At 38.3% G+C, this 20,390-nt stretch overlaps 1 protein-coding gene and 1 pseudogene across 3 annotated transcripts; both read right to left on the bottom strand.

The window, feature by feature from the left end:
- Positions 1 to 881: 881 nt before the first annotated feature.
- Positions 882 to 9,147, bottom strand: LOC107727174 (zinc finger protein 345-like). 3 transcript variants are annotated; one of them, XM_016536960.1, is made up of 4 exons: positions 8,925 to 9,147; positions 8,398 to 8,761; positions 6,922 to 7,811; positions 882 to 1,588 (listed from the first exon to the last, which is right to left on the bottom strand). In XM_016536960.1, the coding sequence occupies exons 1-4, from the start codon at positions 9,090 to 9,092 to the stop codon at positions 956 to 958; spliced, it is 2,055 nt and encodes a 684-aa protein (XP_016392446.1). In that variant the 5' UTR covers positions 9,093 to 9,147; the 3' UTR covers positions 882 to 955. The 3 variants fall into 3 exon arrangements, with proteins under 3 accessions (XP_016392446.1, XP_016392444.1, XP_016392445.1); XM_016536958.1 differs by having other exon boundaries at positions 886 to 1,166; positions 7,007 to 7,811; XM_016536959.1 differs by having other exon boundaries at positions 888 to 1,484; positions 7,325 to 7,811.
- A 4,148-nt stretch (positions 9,148 to 13,295) lies between these two features.
- LOC107727175 (zinc finger protein 239-like) lies at positions 13,296 to 17,295 on the bottom strand (annotated as a pseudogene).
- Positions 17,296 to 20,390: the final 3,095 nt, after the last annotated feature.

Here is a 20,390-nt window from a genome sequence, read left to right as displayed (position 1 = left end):
GCGTTCAAATATTTCAACTTAGAACAATGCTTTGTGTCTAAAGTTAAATTTTTTTTTTGGAAAGCAGCCATGTAATAAGCGGGATAATGTACATCCACCGGTTATCGCAAACGCTATGCACTTGCTAGAAACAGTTTTTTTCTTGGTGAAAGCTTTGCGTTTGGTGAGCTAATAATATATTAAAACTCAATTAAATATTATGTGTACAATTATGTCACTCTGGTATTGCGTTTCATACAAACGCAGCTGCTGCCATTTTGCGACGATAGTTTTGTACACTGTAATGGATTATAAGATAGATAACAAACTAGTAAGATTTTAAAACGGTTTCATATTAAATCAGTATCTTTTATCTCCTTAATTTTGTGGTGAAATGTTGTGTAATAAGTGATATGACTGCACCGGTATCTCTTAAATGTCCGTCTAATTTGAACTTGCCGCTTGCTAGCTACTGCTTTTTTCATGAAAGATTTGCGTTCAAATATTTCAACTTAGAACAATGCTTTGTGTCTAAAGTTTAAATTTTTTTTTTTTGGAAAGCAGCCATGTAATAAGCGGGATAATGTGCATCCACCGGTTATCGCAAAATAAAGCCCTTCAGTCTTATACAACATCCTTTCGGGCTTTATTCTCGGATAACAACCGGCTGGATGTACATTATCCCTTATTTATTCAGTAGTCATCCTGCCGAACATTCATGCCGAATTTTTGACTGCAGTGTGAAAAGGCCTTAATACTGTATAAATAGTGAAATCACTCAGTGATGCTGGATGAAGTATCCACACTAATAACGCTGCTCAGAAAACCAATTCAACTGTTGCATAATATATGTTTTAAATTGAAATCATCATGTGTATGATGTTACTGTTATACGTCACATTATACATCACAGGGCATGCACGATGAAAGCAACTGCCGAAATGAAGCCTTTATTGACAGACCAAGACATGTAAAGTCACTCTGATGATTCTGGAGCAGTTTGTTCTTTAGCGTGTTTGTTCTGGTGGGTCTGAAAACTACCTAAATAAGCGAATCTCTCGCCGCAGATGGAGCAGGAGTAAGGTTTCTCTCCTGTATGAACTCGCTGATGGACCTTAAGGACGTCTGATCGAGCAAACGTCTTGTCACACTGTGAGCATTTGAACGGTCTTTCTCCAGTATGAATCCTCTTGTGGTTTTGTAATGTAATGTGTTTACCAAAACTCTTCCCACAGACGCTGCAGTGATACGGTTTTTCTCCAGTGTGGACTCTCTGATGAAGTCCAAAATGAACTGGACTAGCAAAGCTCTTCCCGCAGTAGGAGCACAGATATGGTTTCTCTCCGGTGTGAGTCCTCTCATGATAGTTCAGGTAGGATTTGTGAAGGAATCGTTTGTCACAGTATTTGCACTGAAACGGTTTCTCACCTGAGTGCATTTTTTGGTGTGACTGTAGACTAAATAACTGCCTAAAGGCTTTCCCACATTCACTGCACTGGTACGGCCTCTCATTGGTGTGCAAACGCACATGTGTCTTCAGATGAGATCCATACATGAATCTTCTTTCGCAGTGAGGGCACTTGTATGGTCTTTCTCCCGTGTGGATTCGCTTATGAACAACAAGATCTTCCCCTTCTGCTGTCCTCCAACGCAGACAAAAAGCTATGCAGATGATCTGAAAATCTGTGTGCATTCCAAATAGATGCGCAGGGCTCACAGTGGGCACAACAGAGACAGGGTTGGGTCTCCCTCAACAGAAGGGAGAGCCTGCAGGGTCCCCACTTGGTCCCTAAAGGGAGTAGTGGGATCCTGGGGCACATATCCAGGTCAGGGTCTCAGGACAACGCTAGAGTCTGCCAGTCCAAATTCTAGGCACGTTTGATTTCTGCAAATCAGTTTGGGCGAATGCAGAGATGTGATTTTTTAATCGCAAGCACATACAATCTACCTGAGGGAAGACGTATTTCACTATTGTAAGTTAATGTTGTTAAATAGAGAAACAAAATTATACATTTTTAAAATTTTGACTTCTAGCTTGGACCTCATTATTGGAAAACAAATTCAAGCACCAAAAGCAGCCCACACTCTATATTTTCTCTTTCACTGAAAAAAATTTCATTTTCATGCATTCATCGGCTACAATGCATTTCATGCATTCACAGGCTACATTCATATTGCTACATTGCAATAAAATTTTAGTTCAAAATTTTAATTGCCCTTGTTTAAACATTCTTTATTGATTGATGCTTCATATGGCAATGTTATGCCATAATGTATGTAATTTCACAGTATCCACCTCCTAAATTACATCTTTGTGCAGTCACAATTCTATGGTGATAAAATTTACTCATGCCAGTAGTTTGTGTAACATTTTTTGTATGATGGATGTGTATTTAATTGAGGAATTAAATGTGGGGACCTTTCAGTGGTGAGTGATATTTAATAAATTTTATTGGCTGGGCTGTTTCTGATTTGTAAGATTATGTAAATTATTTTTATCCTATATATATATGGGATTATGATGAAGTGTGCATCGAGTTTATTTTTATTTATAAGGAAGGGGATGCGGGGGGGACCGCAAAGGCTTAACGCGGCACTGGACACAGGGTTAAACATCCCTCTGTCCCAACTTTTTTGGAGTGTGTTGCAGCCATCAAAATCAAAATGTATTTATATTTACAAAATACAATTAATTTGGTCATTGAAAACATTGGAAATCTTTTCTGTGTACTTTTGCCTTTTTTTCAAAATGTACAATTTTTTTCTGATTTGGGGTTGTACAAAACAAACATAATTTGATATTTGGCCAAATAGGGGCGTATCATTTCCGTCTCACGCTTGAGGTATTTGGCCAATCACAACGCACTGAATAGCTGGCCAATCACAGCATACCTCGCTTTTTCAGACCGATGAGTTTTGTAAAAATCGACGCGTTTCAAAAAGGCGGGGCATAGAGGAGAAACAATAATGTACAGTATGTGGAAAATAATGTGTTTTTTTAACTTTAAACCGCATAAACACATTTCATTACACCAAATACACAAAATAATGTTATTTTTAGCAGCATCATATGACCCCTTTAATACCAAGATTCACTGATATTGATGATGTATGTTGTATTTTTTGACTGTAAAGTCATAAATAGGTTTTGGATAGATTTGGCAGAATTTATATTTAATGTAACGAATATTAATTATTGCTTTACTTTAAAGAATGTTATCTTGTATTATGAAAACAAAAGCAATAAAGATCTAGAATTTAGTTAACCTTTTTTATTTTATTAGCAAAATTTCACATACATAAACAAAACTATCTTAATTAATCTCCTATGTTAAATTTGTTTTGTATTGATTTAGACTGTTTCTTCAATAAGACTGTTAAAAAATAATGATACATATTATTTTTATATAATATTTAAAATATTATGATACAATCTTCAATCCCCCTGGTACTTAGTAATGTCATTGTTAAAATTGAATGTGTGCTATGCTTTGTTTGTTTATAATTTTTGTATTGTTATTATTATTATTTGTATGTTCCTTTTTCTGCATAAAAAAATAAAACTTGTGTATTTGGCACAGAAATACTCCGTCATATGTCCAGCTTTTTTTTTTTTTTTACATTGGTCATGTTTAGCATGAGAATCCAACTATGTAAGACTGCATGAAATAGCATTAGACCCCCACTGTAATGATAAAAATGTGCGGCATTTGCAGCCAGCGGGTGATTGTTGGAAAATGGGTAGGACACAAAAACAGTGATAGACATAATGATTAGTTTAACCCGTTTTCAGTAATAGTGAAGTAATACTTAAGAGCCGATATTATGGACATAGAGTTGTAGAGCTGTGTCTGAGATAATTTACCTGAGTTCAGGAAACTGCTGGTGTCTGGGGCGTATTTCATCCAAATAAAATAAATAAATTAGTCAATGTCAACTCTGTTACCAATATATAGTGACAGTGTTGACAGTATGTAGCAGAATTAACAGTCATACACAGAGAAACACACACACATATATATGTCATTTCTGTTACAAACTTTACAAACTGTCAACATTGTCAATGGCAACATTGGTAACAGAGTTGACTGCCTAATTTTGACAACAAGAAATAATCTCAAGAATGGCCAGAAGAGTTGTTGTATGCTTTTCCCTGAATGATTCCCTTGGTGCTCAGGAGGGTAGAACTGGTCCATCACAAAGTTTTGCTTGTGGCCAAAGAAACACTGGTTCCCAATTCTTGTACGTGTGGTTCAAGGTCGTCATTGGCAGCAACCAAGGAGAATCGATCTCCTGTCTCAGGCGGAGGGACAAATTTGGCACCAGAGGCTAGAGACTCTACAACTGTGGGTTTGGCCTCTGCTCAGTCCCTCCCTAAGGGCTTAGATGAAGCTGTACTGAGGACAACAAATAGTTCTAAGGCATCCTCTACTTGGAGTAACTATTCTAGCAAGTGGCAAATATTCTCTCATGGTGTTAAGACCATGAGCTAGATGCTGCCAATTGTGACACCAGTTGTGTTCTCCAGCTCCTTCAGTCATTGTTGGATTCAGGGAAATCGGTTAATACTGTAAAGGCCTATATTGGAGCCATCTCACATTTTCATTCTTTAGTGGATGGTGTAAGTATTGGTAAACACTCTTTAGTGTCTCAATCCCTTAAGGGTGCGCACCGTTTATGCCCAGGGAGGGTTATAAGATCACCCGCTTGGGATCTTACTATTGTTTTGCGTTCACTGGTCAAAGCACCTTTTGAACCTTTGGTTTCAAGCCGATCTAAAGTTCCTGACAGTCTTCTTCCTGGCAATATGTTCAGCTAAGAGGGTTAGTGAATTGCACTCTTCATCAGTCAGTGAAGACTGTTTGAGATGTTCCCAAAAAAATAACCAAATAGGAACCATATGGGAACGTTAAGGGAACGTTCTGTGTTTTTTGAGCGGGTACTGTGTACAATGTTAATAACTCCCGCAAATGCCACGTTCATAATGTGGTAAATTCCCACTCCCATTTACTTAAGTATTAGAGAGAGATGCGATTGGCACTGCCGCATCTCTCTCTGCCACAGCTTGTTGACTCCTGATGATTTTAAGGGCGAGACGCATGCTGTGAAAGTGTGTTGGGAACGGGGGTTGAGGATCCAAGTGCAGAGCTTTTATTTTCACGTGGTCACAATCAGGCATGGGTCAGACAATGGCAAACAGGTATGTAGAAGACAAGACAAGAGCAGTCCGGTAAACAAGTGAGGGTCAATCGTCGGCGAGCGTAATCCAACAGGGCGAGACTAGAGAGATAATCCAGGTACAAGGCAAAAGTCCAGGCAGGGGCAAACAGAGTCCGAACGACCAGACAAAAGGGGTAATCCGAAATACACAGGCAATGATCAGAACACGAGAAAACAGACAATGCAAGACTAAGATTAGACTAGGAAACTAAAGCAGGCTCCGTAAAGTAGCTATCAGCTATAAAAGTGATAAACGCTAAACAATACTCGGCGATTTGAGAAGGATCTGAGTGGGTGTTATATAGTGTGTCTGTGATTGGTTACAGCTGTGTGCAATCAGTGGAGCAGGGAACCAGGGCGGAACAGGGAGCCAGGCGGAGCCGGTGGAGCAGAGGACCAGGGCGGAACATAGAGCCAGAGTGGAATCGGCAGAACAGGTGGAGCTGAGGACCACCACAGCAGAGCAGACATGTCCAGAGATCCCCACGGCGGAGCAGAAGCCCACCAGGACGGAGCAGAAGACCTCCACGGCAGAGCAGATGGAGCTGAGAACCCCCACTGCGGAGCAGACAGAGCAGAAACTCCTGGTAGAGATTGGGACCTAGGGAAAACTGAGACACAAGAGACAGACAGAGCATATACGGTCTCAAGGACCGAGGCAGGGGACACAAAAAGCTCATCAATGTTTTCTCTGCTGACAACTGAACGAGCAGAAAGTTCATCATTGGAATCATTGGCAACAACTGGTTGAGTTAACAGTTTACAACTAGATTCATTGGCTGAAACCGGACAGGAAGACGGTTCAAAATCTGGCTCATTGACTGAAACTGGACAGACAGACAGTTCATAAACGGGCTCACAGACTGAAACTGGACAAGCAGACAATTCAAAATCAGACTCTTTGATCGAAACGGAACAGACATGTGGTTCAAAATTAGACTCATTGACTGAGACAGGATAGATAGTCAATTCATTAGTGGTTTCTTTGATACTGATAGGGGTAATGGGACAGACATAGAGTGCATTTGTAGTTTCTGAGCTCATGACAGGCAGGGTTAAGAGTTCAAAGGCGGGTCTTTGGGCTGTGACAATGCTACTAGAGCCTACAGGGAGCTCAGGTAAGGTTTCTGGGGCCGTGACTGGACTAGTGGGGCAAATAACAGGTTAATAGATTGAAACTGGACCGACAGATGGTTCAAAATCAGATTCGTTAACTGAAATCAGATTAGCAGACAGTTCAACACAGGATGTATTGACTGAAATAGGGTGAACAGACTCTTCAAAATCAAGAGCATTGACTGGAGCTGACAAGTCAGACATTTCGAAATCAGATTCATTTGTTGCGACTAGACGGAGGGACAGATCACAATCAGCCTCCATGGCAGACGTGACTCTGGATGATCAGCAGTGATGTGACATGACTCTGGAAGTTCAGCTGATACGTGACGTGACTCTGGACGAACAGCTGAGACGTGACGTGACTGGAAGATCAGCTGAGACGTGACGTGACTGGATGATCAGCTGAGACGTGACGCCCGAAATAAAGCCTTTACTGACAGACCAAGACATGAAAAGTCACTCTGATGATTCTGGAGCAGTTTGTTCTTTAGCGTGTTTGTTCTGGTGGGTCTGAAAACTACCTAAATAAGCGAATCTCTCGCCGCAGATGGAGCAGGAGTAAGTTTTCTCTCCCGTATGAACTCGCTGATGGACTGTATGAACTCGCTGATGGACCTTCAGGACACCTGATCGAGCAAACGTCTTGTCACACTGTGAGCATTTGAACGGTCTTTCTCCAGTATGAATCCTCTTGTGCTTTTGTAAAGTACCAACCTTACTGAAACTCTTCCCACAGACGCCGCAGTGATACGGTTTTTCTCCAGTGTGAATCCTCTGATGTTCTTTAAAATGAGTTTGATTAGAAAAGCTCTTCCCGCAGTAGGAGCACAGATATGGTTTCTCTCCGGTGTGAGTCCTCTCATGATTGTTCAGACTAGAAGTCTGACGGAATCGTTTGTCGCAGTGTTTGCACTGATATGGTTTCTCATCAGTGTGGATTTTCTGATGTGATTTTAGACAGCTTGAGTTTGTAAAGGTTTTCCCACATTCACTGCACTGATACGGCCTCTCATTGGTGTGCAAACGCACATGTGTCTTCAGATGAGATCCATGATTGAAGCTCTTCTCACAGTGAGGACACTTGTATGGTCTTTCTCCCGTGTGGATTCGCTTATGAGCATCAAGATTTCCTTTGGTGCTGAAATACTTGTCGCATTCGCTGCAGTGGAAAGACTTTTCACCGTGAGTCTTCAAGTGAACTTTTAGTTTTGAAGAATTGAAAAAAACCTTTGCGCACTGTTCACAGTGAATCTCCTTCATGCTGTGCTCTTTTGAATGAAGTCTCCTCTCTTCTGCGGTAGGAAAGCTGATTTTGCATCTCCTACAGGTGAAGTGTTTCGGTTTCGGTTTTGTGTGTATTATCTTGTGTCTCGTTAAATTACCCTGTTTGCTGAATGTTTTTCCACACGTGGCGCAGGAGAAACTCTTGAGCTGCTCTTTTGAGGTCGAGACTGTTTCTTCATTTCCATCAGAAGATGAGCCACCATTGACATCTGAAAGGAACAAAACCGTAATAAAATAAATTTAAAATGGTTGCTTGAATGCTTGAATAAAGTTAGAGAACATCCACTTTAATCCAGATGTTTCCCACCATTCTTCTGGCACGATCATTTATTAAGAAAATATGCGTCCAGATCAAATTAACAATAATAAAAAGCAACTGTTGTTTTTCACTGCTTGGTTTGTAGTAAATGCTGCTCCACGCAAAAGCCTGTGTCTGCATAATGCTTTGTTATTTTTAAAGTTAATTAATAATTATTATTATTCATAATGTATTAATAATTATCACAATATCCTGCAAAACAACCATAATGTGATGTTTGGCGAAATCCAGCGGCCTTTCAAACAAGCACAGCAAACCTGGAGCTCTTTTAACTTTTAATCCCATTAAAAAAAAATAATCAGAAATATGTCAATTTGATTTTTTCTCATAAATTCTTCAGCCCTACTAACATTTGCCATCATGTTCCCAAATATTTCAGCAAATCTGCACCATCAGCCAATATGAACCTGATCCTGCAGAGTCTCTGCTGACATTCAAGTGTCATGAAAAACAAGTCATAAAAGGAAGAAACAAACCTGGAGGAATGAAATCATCATCTTCATCATCATCATCCCCATTATTCTCATCCTCCTCTTCCTCATCACTGTGTTGTTGTTCTTTCTCTGCGGTGGTTTCTTCTCCTCGGCTCTCTATCAGGTTCCTGCAGTCCACCAGTTTGACGGAGCACATCTTCAGCGGCGTCTGCAGCATCTGCTGTTCTCCAGCGTTACAGTCAGAGGTTTGATCAGTGGATTCATGATCCTGAGCGTCAGTATAACAGAGTAAAGTGAGGCTGAGCTCTGAGTCCTGTGTGTCTCTGGATCTCTGATCTCTGACGCTCCAGACTGAATCCTGAGCTTCTGTCCCATCAGTCACATGCACTGAAACCTTCTCCACATCCTGACAAACACAATCAGCTTATCAATACAGAATCTGGCAATAATTTGTAGTTATTTTGTTTGTGAATCAGCTTAGGAACTTAATTATACATTAAAAGACAGTCATTTCATCAGACAAACTGACAGTGATTGAGCTGAAATATGAAATGAAGAGCTGTTCAAACCTCTCTGTTCAGTTTGTCTCCTCTTTCTCTCAGCTTTGCCTCCAGTGAAGCCACCTCTTTCTTCAGCTGACAGATTTCTGTGATGAAATCCTCAATATCCAGCATGGACAGATCAGTTCCTACTGATTTACAGCAGACCACATCCACCTGCGCTTTCATGGTCAACATCTGAATACAAACACTTCATGATTATTAAAAGGCACTGTAACAAAGTTCGTAGATCGGGAAGAAGGAGGCGGGAACTGGCGAAAATTTAAATACTTTAATAAAATAAACCAACACAAAATAAAAATAAAGCGGCAGCCCCTCGCGGATGACTGCCGCACACAAAACACAAAATAAAGTCCAGGTGTTACGGAAGGAGACTCACACAGAGGATTAGAAAAATAGCAATAAAGTTTATTTTCAACACTGAGTGCAGGAGACTCGGGGAGGTGAGTAATAGTGCTGAATATAGTTCTTCAAGGGAGAAGAGGAGTGTTAACCCTGTCACTGGTCCTCCAGGAGATCGTGGAATCGGGATAGAGGACAGCACACACCTCAGCTGATGGGGAAACGGAGCTTTCACGGAGTGGATGACTGGAACGTACTGAAATCAAAATCGTGAATCGAATCGTGAGTTGAGTGAATCGTTACATCCCTAGCTAGTGGTAAACAAAAAGAGCATGATATTCACACTTTGGCCATTGTAGTTTTTCTGTGTGCTGAATAAAGTGGAAGCAGCGAAAGAGGAAGGAGTAAGAGCTTGAGGTAAGCCGTTTTATGTTTTAGCGCCATGTCGCATTGATTTCATGTCGCATTTTTATTGGATGATCAGTAAACGTGGATCATAGCAGAGAACACACTGTGAGATGATCATGCTGTATTTCTGACACTATCAGAAAATTATTGTAGGCTATCTTTGGTCGCAAGACCGGTGGCTCCGCGGAGATGTTCCAAAGCCGCTGGAACGAGGGGAAGTGGATAGCGGAACTTCACTGTGCCTTTATTTAGAGCCCGGTAGTCGATGCAGGGCCAAAAAGCTGTGCTTGAACACACCGCACAGACTACAACCTACTGCGCCGATATACGACACGTAAACGAAGCAGCGCTTGCTTACTATTTTGAATAGTCATGTTGATAACTTTCTTAATTTTAAGCGGCTCATGTTGTTATGAATATATTTGCATGTTGGAATGCCTGGGAAAGATCACGTAACATTAGAACAGCCCTCTGTCTGCGCCGCCTTCATTTACTTACTACTTTTCATCACTTTCACTTTAAAGGGATAGTTCACCCAAAAATGAAAATTCTGTCAATCAAGGTCCAGAAACGTAGCAAGGAGATCGGTAAAATAATCCATGTGATATCAGGGGTTCAACCGTAATTTTACGAAGCTACGAGAATACTTTTTGTACGCAAAAGAAAAAAAATAACGAATTTATTCAAATTTGTCTCCTCCGCGTCACCCTGGTGCCATTTTGGATAATATCCACTGAACGTAAACGGCGTATGCTGTTCTGTGTCAGCTGCGTCACGCGGACACATTTTCTACGTTGTACCGACGCTTTGATAGAACGAAAACAACGTATATTCTCATAGCTTCATAAAATTAAGGTTGAACCCCTGATGTCACATGGATTATTTTACCGATGTCCTTGCTACGTTTCTGAGCCTTGATCGTATAAGGACACTTGCTATCTATGGGAGGGTCAGAGAGCTCTCAGAATTAATCAAAAATATCTTAATTTGTGTTCCGAAGATGAACGGAGGTCTTACGGGTTTGGAACGACATGAGGGCGAGTAATTAATGACAGAATTGTAATTTTTGGGTGAACTAACCCTTTAATTCTTGAGCACTGACTCCTAAACTGAACATCCAATCAGAGATCTCACTCGCGCCGACGTGTGGAACACACCAAACAAACTATCCTGACCGTTGGCTTGGTTTGTCCCGACCTTAAGAGTGAATGGTTAAATATTTTATCATCATGAACTTTATACTGTATATTTAACTGCTGACCATGCTTGTAAACAAACTTTCTTTATATTAATATAAACTGGTAAAGTTCATTGCTTTTATATGGCCAGTCAATAATGCCACTGATTCTTGGTAAAATCATTATAGTTTTAGCTAGGCATAGGCAATATATTTATAATAGTTTTTTTATGGTTTTTGACTGAATGTCTGGGACAATGGTGAAACAAACTCTAAACATAAAAAAGTATTTGATAAAACGTTCCAAATACAAATTTAAAGGGGTCATATGATGCGATTTCAATTTTTCCTTTCTCTTTGGAGTGTTACAAGCTCTTGGTGCATAAAGAAGATCTGTAAAGTTGCAAAGACTAAAGTCTCAAATCCAAAGAGATATTCTTTATAAAGAGTCAGCCACACCTACCTAAATTAAAGCAGATTATGCCAGAAAATCACACAACCGACCTGAAACACGTTAATCACGCAGCGGCAGAAAGAAAACACTGCTCTACTTCCGCCCCAGCAACATATGACGCACTTCCGCCCCCTGCTGGACTGGAGCGCCAACGTCGCTGGATATGACTTCAGTTTAATGATGAAAATGAGCGGCATTGACTGACAAGAGGATGATTGTAGAAAAATGGGTACTACAACAATCACAGACATTATTAGTTTAGTCCGTTTTTCATTACATAGGAAATACTTAAGTAAAATAGCCGGTATTACTGACACAATATTGTACAGCTGTTTGTCTGAGATAATTTACGTGAGTTTAGGAAATTACTAGTGTTAGTGATATCCAAACGCTACATGTCCGGGACATATTTCACCCAAAATTAAAATCAAATGTATAAAGAAAGCCTAATTTAAGGCCATTTTGATGAATCGTGTCAATAACTGTCCCTCTCTTAAGCCCCGCCTTAAATCCGTTAATGGCCGTTATCCTGACAGCAACTATTGCTCTTCTAACATAAGCCTGTTTTAAAATATAAGTATAATATACAGTACTTAAATAGAGTACATGGGGCACATTTAATCACAGTAATGCCACAATACAAAAAAGGGTCTTAAATATTGGCTTCATTTACTTGCAGCATGGACATTTTTGACAGATTTCATGAGAATCACTAAAGTAAATTTCTGACAAACAGCGTCTGATCTTCCTTCTTCTGTGGCATTCATGCTGATATTCTGCACATCAGGACAACTTTGAGTATACTATAATAGTTTAAGTTATTGAACGGTTTTATTAACAGTTAATGTTGAGTAAAATCAGACTTTAACCGATAACAGATCATTTGCTTTTGCTCCATAAATGAAAATATTTCCAGAAAAATGACAGGCACAAATAATACAACTCACTCTCTGGTCTGTAATACTGTAGAAACAGTGAAATCACTCAGTCAGTATGTTTACATGGACACCAATAATCTGATTTTAACATGATTAAGACAATACTCTGATTAAGAATCTACCATGTAAACAGAGATTTTTGATTACCTTGATCCGGCTAAAGTCATACTCGAAGTAAACACAAATCGAATTAAAACGTGGAGTATTCCTATTGTAGTTGCATTACTAAAGTACAGTATAGACATGTAAACACCTTAATCACGCTATTACCGTAGTGTAGGATTTTTCGCCACATTTTGCGCCAGGATACACACAACAGTGGTCAACCGTTTGATGGCAAACAAAAGAGCATGGTTTCAACAACGCCGTCGTCTGTTTGCACGAATAGCATTACAAATAATTAACTGCATTTGAAGCTTTTGTAAAATTAAAAATAAAACACCCAGAACCGTCCGTATATGGCATCATAACGAAGACAAACTATGTTTATGCATGAAATTCTGGAGGGGATGTCGGATGGCGTCGAAGTTATTTACTGAAAACTTCATGTGCAGTTAATTATTTGTCATGCTATACATAAAAACAGATGACGGCATTGTTGAAGCTTTTGTTTGCCGTCAAACGGTTGACCACTGTTGTGTGTATCCTGGCGCAAAATGTGGTGAAAAGTCCTACACGACGGTAATAGCGTGATTAAGGTGTTTACATGTCTATACTGTACTTTAGTAATGCGACTAAAATAGGAATACTCCACGTTTTAATTCGATTTGTGTTTACTTTGAGTATGACTTTAGCCGGATTAAGGTAATCAAAAATCTCTGTTTACATGGTAGATTCTTAATCAGAGTATTGTCTTAATCATGTTAAAATCGGAATAATGTTGTCCATGTAAACGTACTGACTGATGCTGGACTAAATATCCACACTATGAATGCTGCTCAGAAATCCAACTTTTGTGTAAAATATGGTTCATGTCAGATTGTCTTAAATTGAATCAATCATCTGTTTGATGTTACTGTCATATCACAGCATGAATTATCAACTGCAGAAATAAAGCCTTTATTGACAGACCAAGACATGAAAAGTCACTCTGATGATTCTGGAGCAGTTTGTTCTTTAGCATGTTTGTTCTGGTGGGTCTGAAAACTACCTAAATAAGCGAATCTCTCGCCACAGATGGAGCAGGAGTAAGGTTTCTCTCCTGTATGAACTCGCTGATGGACCTTCAGGACGTCTGATCGAGCAAACGTCTTGTCACACTGTGAGCATTTGAACGGTCTTTCTCCAGTATGAATCCTCTTGTGCTTTTGTAAATGATCAACCTTATTGAAACTCTTCCCACAGACGCTGCAGTGATAGGGTTTTTCTCCAGTGTGGACTCGCTTATGAAGTCCAATATAAGCTGGACTAGAAAAGCTCTTCCCGCAGTAGGAGCACAGATATGGTTTCTCTCCGGTGTGAATCCTCTCGTGATTGTTCAGATTAGATCTTTGACGGAATCGTTTGTCGCAGTGTTTGCACTGAAACGGTTTCTCATCAGAGTGTACTTTCTGGTGTGACTTTAGAGAGCTTGAGTCTGTGAAGGTTTTCCCACATTCACTGCACTGATACGGCCTCTCACTGGTGTGCAAACGCACATGTGTCTTCAGATGAGATCCATGATTGAGAAACTCTTGAGCTGCTCTTTTGAGGTCGAGACTGTTTCTTCATTTCCATCAGAAGATGAGCCACCATTGACATCTGAAAGGAACAAAACTGGATTAAAATACATTTAAATGGTCTTGAATAAAGTTAGAGAACATCCACTTTAATCCAGATGTTTCCCACCATTCTTCTGGCACGATCATTTATTAAGAAAATATGCGTCCAGGTCAAATTAACAATAATAAAAAGCAACTGTTGTTTTTCACTGCTTGGTTTGTAGTAAATGCTGCTCCACGCAAAAGCCTGTGTCTGCATAATGCCTTGTTATTTTTACTCCCGCAGTAGGAGCACAGATATGGTTTCTCTCCGGTGTGAATCCTCTCGTGATTGTTCAGATTAGATCTTTGACGGAATCGTTTGTCGCAGTGTTTGCACTGAAACGGTTTCTCATCAGAGTGTACTTTCTGGTGTGACTTTAGAGAGCTTGAGTCTGTGAAGGTTTTCCCACATTCACTACCTCTCTGTTCAGTTTGTCTCCTCTTTCTCTCAGCTTTGCCTCCAGTGAAGCCACCTCTTTCTTCAGCTGACAGATTTCTGTGATGAAATCCTCAATATCCAGCATGGACAGATCAGTTCCTACTGATTTACAGCAGACCACATCCACCTGCGCTTTCATGCTCAACATCTGAACACAAACACTTCATGATTATTAAAGACGCATTTAGTTGATCAAACTCAAAAGAATATTTACAAACGATTGGGTGTTTCTTCAGAATTACCTTAATTTTACATTTATTTAGATTTACCATTTCAAGGACAGTCTTTCACATCATTTTCACACAGTAAATAATGAAATTAGCCTACATGTTTATTAAGCCTTCTACACACTGCACAATTTTAGAAATCCTATAAGATCACTGCAGATCACACTGTGCGACATGGATCTAATAAACTTGGCTACAACATGCATGTAGACTACGATGACACCTACTGACTCATAGGCTACGATGCACATTTCTATAATAGAATGAAACGTCACCAGAATGTGCTATTGTTAAACAAAAAGAGCATGATATTCACACTTTGGCCGTTGTAGTTTTTATCTGTGCTGAAAAAAGTGGAAGCGGCGAAAGAGGAAGGGATAAGAGCTTGAGGTTTTAGTGCCATGTCGCATTGATTTCATGTCGCATTTTTATTGGCTGATCAGTAAACGTACAGACCCATTTCAAATCTTCTGTTTATGTCTAAAATTTTAGAAAAAGTTGTGTCTGCTCAATCGTGCACCTTCCTGCAAAACATTATATCTATGAAGAATTTCAGTCAGGTTTCAGGCCCCACCATAGCACAGAAACTGCACTTGTTAAAATTACAAATGACTTGCTTCTTGCGTCAGACCAAGGCTGCATCTCATTGCTAGTTTTACTTGATCTTAGTGCTGCGTTCGACACTATAGATCATGACATACTCATAGATCGATTACAAAACTATACAGGTATTCAAGGGCAAGCTTTAAGATGGTTTAGATCCTACCCGTCCGATCACTACCACCTTGTTCATTTAAATGGGGAGTCATCTCAATTATCACCAGTAAAATATGAAGTGCCACAAGGATCTGTCCTAGGTCCTCTGCTATTTTCAATATACATGTTGCCCCTTGGTAATATTATTAGAAAATACGGGATTAGTTTCCACTGTTATGCCGATGATACTCAACTATATATCTCAACAAGACCAGATGAAACTTCTAAATAATATAAGCTAACAGAATGTGTTAAAAATGTAAAAGATTGGATGACCAATAATTTTCTCCTATTAAACTCGGATAAGACAGAGATAAACCGTATATTGCCGTAGTCGTGTGTTTATTAGTCACGTTGAATTAATGAAAGCTGTTGAATCTTCTGTTTATTCAGCTGCAGAGATAGGCCTTTTCTGGGTTTCTTCTGCGAGGTGTATTTGGAGTTTCAGCGCGAGAGCGCCCTCTGGCCTTCGGATGGAGATTTACTGCTGATCACAGAACCGTGCTTCACTGAAAGATACGCATGACAATCGCAGCTTCTGTCGAATCGCGATCTCGATTCCATTTAGATTTATCGTGCAGCCCTAGCTGACAGTGTTGTTGCCTTGCGTCGGCAGCGTTGGACCAAAAAGCTGTGCTTGAACACACCACACAGACTACAACCGACTGCGCCGATATGCGACATGTAAACAAAGCAGCGCTTGCTTACTATTTTAAATAGTTAAATATGTTCAGGGGTGTGAAGTAACGAATTACAAATACTCACGTTACAGTAAGAATCCACAGCTCAGTACTCACTACTCAATTACTCGTGAGTACTTTTAAATAGGCTACTCTTTTACTCTTACTCAAGTAGTTTTTTGGACAAGTACTTTTACTCTACTCACACTACATTTTTTGGAAGGTAATGGTACTTTTACTTGAGTATATTTTTTCAGTACTCTTTCCACCACTGAATATGTTATCATAAAATTTATACTGTATATTTAACTGCTGACCATGCATGTCAACAAACTTTCTTTATATTAATATAAACTGAAAGTTCATTGCCTTCATATGGCCAGTCAGTAATGTCACTGATTCTTGGTAAAATCATTATAGTTTTAGTTAGGCATAGGCTATATATTTATAATAGCCTTTTGTGGTTTCTGACAGAATGTCTGGGACAATGGTAATAAAGATAAAACTCTAAACATAAAAAAGTATTTGATAAAACCTTACAACTACAGATTTAATGGAAACTTTAATGGTACTGCTTTGGGCTAACTGAGACTTGTTATAGCACTTGCTTATCATTGCTCTTTTGTTGATTTTGATTGCTTCCATTGTCCTTATTTGTAAGTCGCTTTGGATAAAAGCCTCTGCTAAATGACTAAATGTAAATATAAATGTAACCTTTACATCAAAATGCTTAAATCTAGTAGTTTTACTAAGAAAAAAATCTTACCTAACCCCATTAGAGACAAAAAAGTGCCCAAGAAAACATCAAAATGTTATAAACGTGACTTATAACCCTTACGAAAATTAACCATGGTTTTACTACAAATAAAACCAAAAACCCATGGTTACTATTATAGTTAAAACATGGTAACCAAAAATTAACCATGGTTTTGCAACACTAACCATAGTTTAACCATGGTATTTGTAGGAAAGTTGTGGTTATACAAATAATCAATACGCCAAAAAACAAGGTTACTACACTTTTACTACAATAAAACCATGGTTAAAAAATATAAGTCACCTTTATTTAAAACATACGTTCAGCTGCTGGATTTGAGATATTAAAACATATTCTGCTCTCTTCTCTGTAAAACTTAAATCATTTAAACCGTCCAGTAGCGAGATACGAGAAAGCATATCAGAAACTCATAAAGCACATTATGATGTAAAGTCATATAACCGACCTGAAACACGTTAATCACACACCGGCTGAAAGAAAACTCAGACATTATTATTTTAGTCCGATTTTCATTACATATATAGGAAATACTTAAAGGGGTCATATGATGTGATTTCAAGTTTTCCTTTCTCTTTGGAGTGTTACAAGCTGATTGTGCATAGATAAGATCCCTGAAGTTGCAAAGACTAAAGTCTCAATACCAAAGAGATATTCTTTATCAAAGTTAAGACTCTGCCACGCCCCCTAAAACGGCTCGTTCTAACACGCCCCCACATTCTACCTCACTATGTGAAAATATTTGCATAATGCCGCCCAAATGAGCACGCAAAGAAAGAAGGCGTGGTTTCAGGAACAGCAGTTAGTGTTGAAGCAGCCATGTCAGGGAGAAGATGTGTGTTTCTAGGCGAAAGCAAAAGCACTTTATTTGGCCTACCAGAAGTAGATGCATTAAGGAGGGGGCTTTGTAGAAAACGAAGCGTTTGAGAGAGGCGGGGCATAGATGACCTACAATAATGTACAGTATTTGAAAAATAATGTGTTTTTTGAACATTAAAGCATGTCAACATATTCTGTTACACCAAATACACAAAATAATGATCTTTAAAAAAGCATCATATGACCCCTTTAAGTAAAATAGCCGGTATTACTGACACAATATTGTACAGCTGTTTGCGTCTGGGATAATTTACGTGATTTACGATAATTTACTACATGTCCGGGACATATTTCACCCAAAATTAAAATCAAATGTATAAAGAAAGCCTAATTTAAGGCCATTTTGATGCATTGATTTGTGACAATAACTGTCCCTCTCTTAAGCCCCGCCTTAAATCCGTTAATGACCGTTATCCTGACAGCAACTATTGCTCTTCTAACATAAGCCTGTTTAAGCCTGTTTTAAAATATAAGTATTATATACAGTACATAAATAGAGTATATGGGGGAAAATTTAATCACAGTAATGTCACAATGAAAAAAAAAAAAAAAAAAAAGATCTTAAAGTTTCAGGACGATCTGATGTTGCATTACAAAATAAAAGCCCTACAAAAACTCATACATGACCAGTTTTGTCTGATTTTGGATAGCTCTAAAAAGGAAACTCCCTGTTTCCACAGAACAATTTAAATTCAGATTGACAGTTCACTACCCCAGGGTGTCCCTCAGCCAGTTTCAGGACGATCTGATGTTGCATTACATAATAAAAGCCCTCCAAAAACTCATATTCTACCTGTTTTGCCTGTGATTTTGAATAGCTCTAAAAAGAAAACTTCAAAACTTCCAGATTAATGAATGGAAGTTAAGACCAAGTGCACCACATAAGATTTAAAGAAAAAAAATTATGTTTTGGTAAATCATATATGGTAGCCTATACTAAATTATGATTATGAGATAAAATATCAAAATTGTAAATTAAAAAAGGCATATTTATGAAATATAAAGTAAAAATGATAAGACACTGTCATATTTATCAGAGCAAAAGTCTAAATTATGACTTAAAAAGTCAATTGTGTCTTAAACGTGTAATTATGACTTTAAAAGTCAATTATGAGATAAATCAAAATTATATAATCAGTCATAATTATAACACAGATTAACACATTTATGACATAAAAATCATAGGTAGGACGTAAAAAGTCATAATTTCATCTTTTTAATCTCATATTACTTAGTAGGACTGTATTGTAATTATAAATTAGTATGGCTTAACTTCGATAATTTAATCTTTTATGGCATAATTATGACTTGTCTAACATTTTGACTTAATATGTCATATCGTCAACCTTTTCTCATTTTCACGACATAGTAATGCTCATAGTAATATGTAATAATTATGCAGTACAATCATTCATAATAAAGACAATTTCACAATTTTAATTTGACAATTTTATTTTGTGTCAGCACTGAACAACAATTATTCAGATATTGTGCTGATAAAAACCCTAATATTAATAATAAATACAAAATAGTACAAAAAATACTATTCTTATTTGCCAAAATTCAGTGTTCTTGTTGACCGTTAAAATTGTTGTCAACAATTTAGCTTCATTTCTGATTACAATAAAAGTGAAGAGAAGAACTGGCAATACAATGGACTTGAACATATTTGATACTCTTTTCACTGCAGCTTATACTGGAAATGCAAACTCCATCACTGGCCGAATGTTTTCTGGTTAGAAGTTATCATTTAGAAATTGTTTTACTTATCTTCCAGGCCAGCCATGTCTTGCCTTGACATAACCAGTATGAGTTAGTGGACAGAGATGGGAATATGTGCTGGCAACTAGGAGGAAATTCAAACAGATGCAGTATAACAAGATGCAATCACACTAAATGTATTTTAGATGTGATATAAAGTTGATATGACAACATGTTCTTGTAGGAAGTCTGTGTTTCCCCTCAGCTGGCTTTTGTGTCTTTAGGGAAATTCATCTTAATTTACAATGTACTGTTTAACAAACATGTTTCTTGGATTCATGTTTTCCTTGCAGATGACATGACATGTTCATATTAAAACATCCTCAGTGGTTTGCTCTTCAGTAGTTTTGATGTTTGAGTGGTAAACAGGCTGACATTTCACAACACTGTCAGTATTTGTGTCTACATAGTCCTTTATTTGTTTTTATATATGTGTACTCTTGACAAAAACATATGATGTTTTCTCTGAAAGCAAAATGGATTACTTTAAGCTGTTGACGTCCCAAAAACCAATATAAGAATCATTTCAGTTCTGACACATTCACACACAAAGCTGGAGGTCATGTGATCTGTAATTAGCTCTTTAGCTTTTCACTAGAACACGTTCAAGACCAAAACCCATCGAGGACAAACAGCACTTACTCAAAAACATACAACGAGAACAAACTATTATTTCTACAGAATTTACTGCGAACCTTCCCTCGATCACAACATGACTAAACATCTAAACAGCAATGAAAATAACGTTTTTACTTCTTTTGACTTTTCTTTCTTGAAAGGGGTCATGACATGGATTGTTTTATTATTTTAATGTTCCTTGAGGTTTACTTATAATGATAATAAAGTTTTTTGCACAAAACAACAACAACAACAACAGCAACAAATATGTGGGAAGTG

The sequence above is a fragment of the Sinocyclocheilus rhinocerous genome, unplaced genomic scaffold (genome assembly GCF_001515625.1).
Source record: "Sinocyclocheilus rhinocerous isolate Xijiao unplaced genomic scaffold, SAMN03320098_v1.1 scaffold937, whole genome shotgun sequence".
In the NCBI taxonomy this organism is placed as follows: Eukaryota; Metazoa; Chordata; class Actinopteri; order Cypriniformes; family Cyprinidae; genus Sinocyclocheilus; species Sinocyclocheilus rhinocerous.
This window is presented reverse-complemented; position numbering and strand designations above follow the sequence as displayed.

Coding starts and splice junctions, on each gene's coding strand:
- LOC107727174 (XM_016536960.1), bottom strand. CDS start 9,092: ATGTTGACCATGAAAGCGCAGGTGGATGTGGTCTGCTGTAAATCAGTA. Junction 8,762..8,924: donor GAGACAAACTGAACAGAGAG/GTTTGAACAGCT, acceptor TGTGTTTGTCAG/GATGTGGAGAAGGTTTCAGT. Junction 7,812..8,397: donor TGATGATTTCATTCCTCCAG/GTTTGTTTCTTC, acceptor TGTTCCTTTCAG/ATGTCAATGGTGGCTCATCT.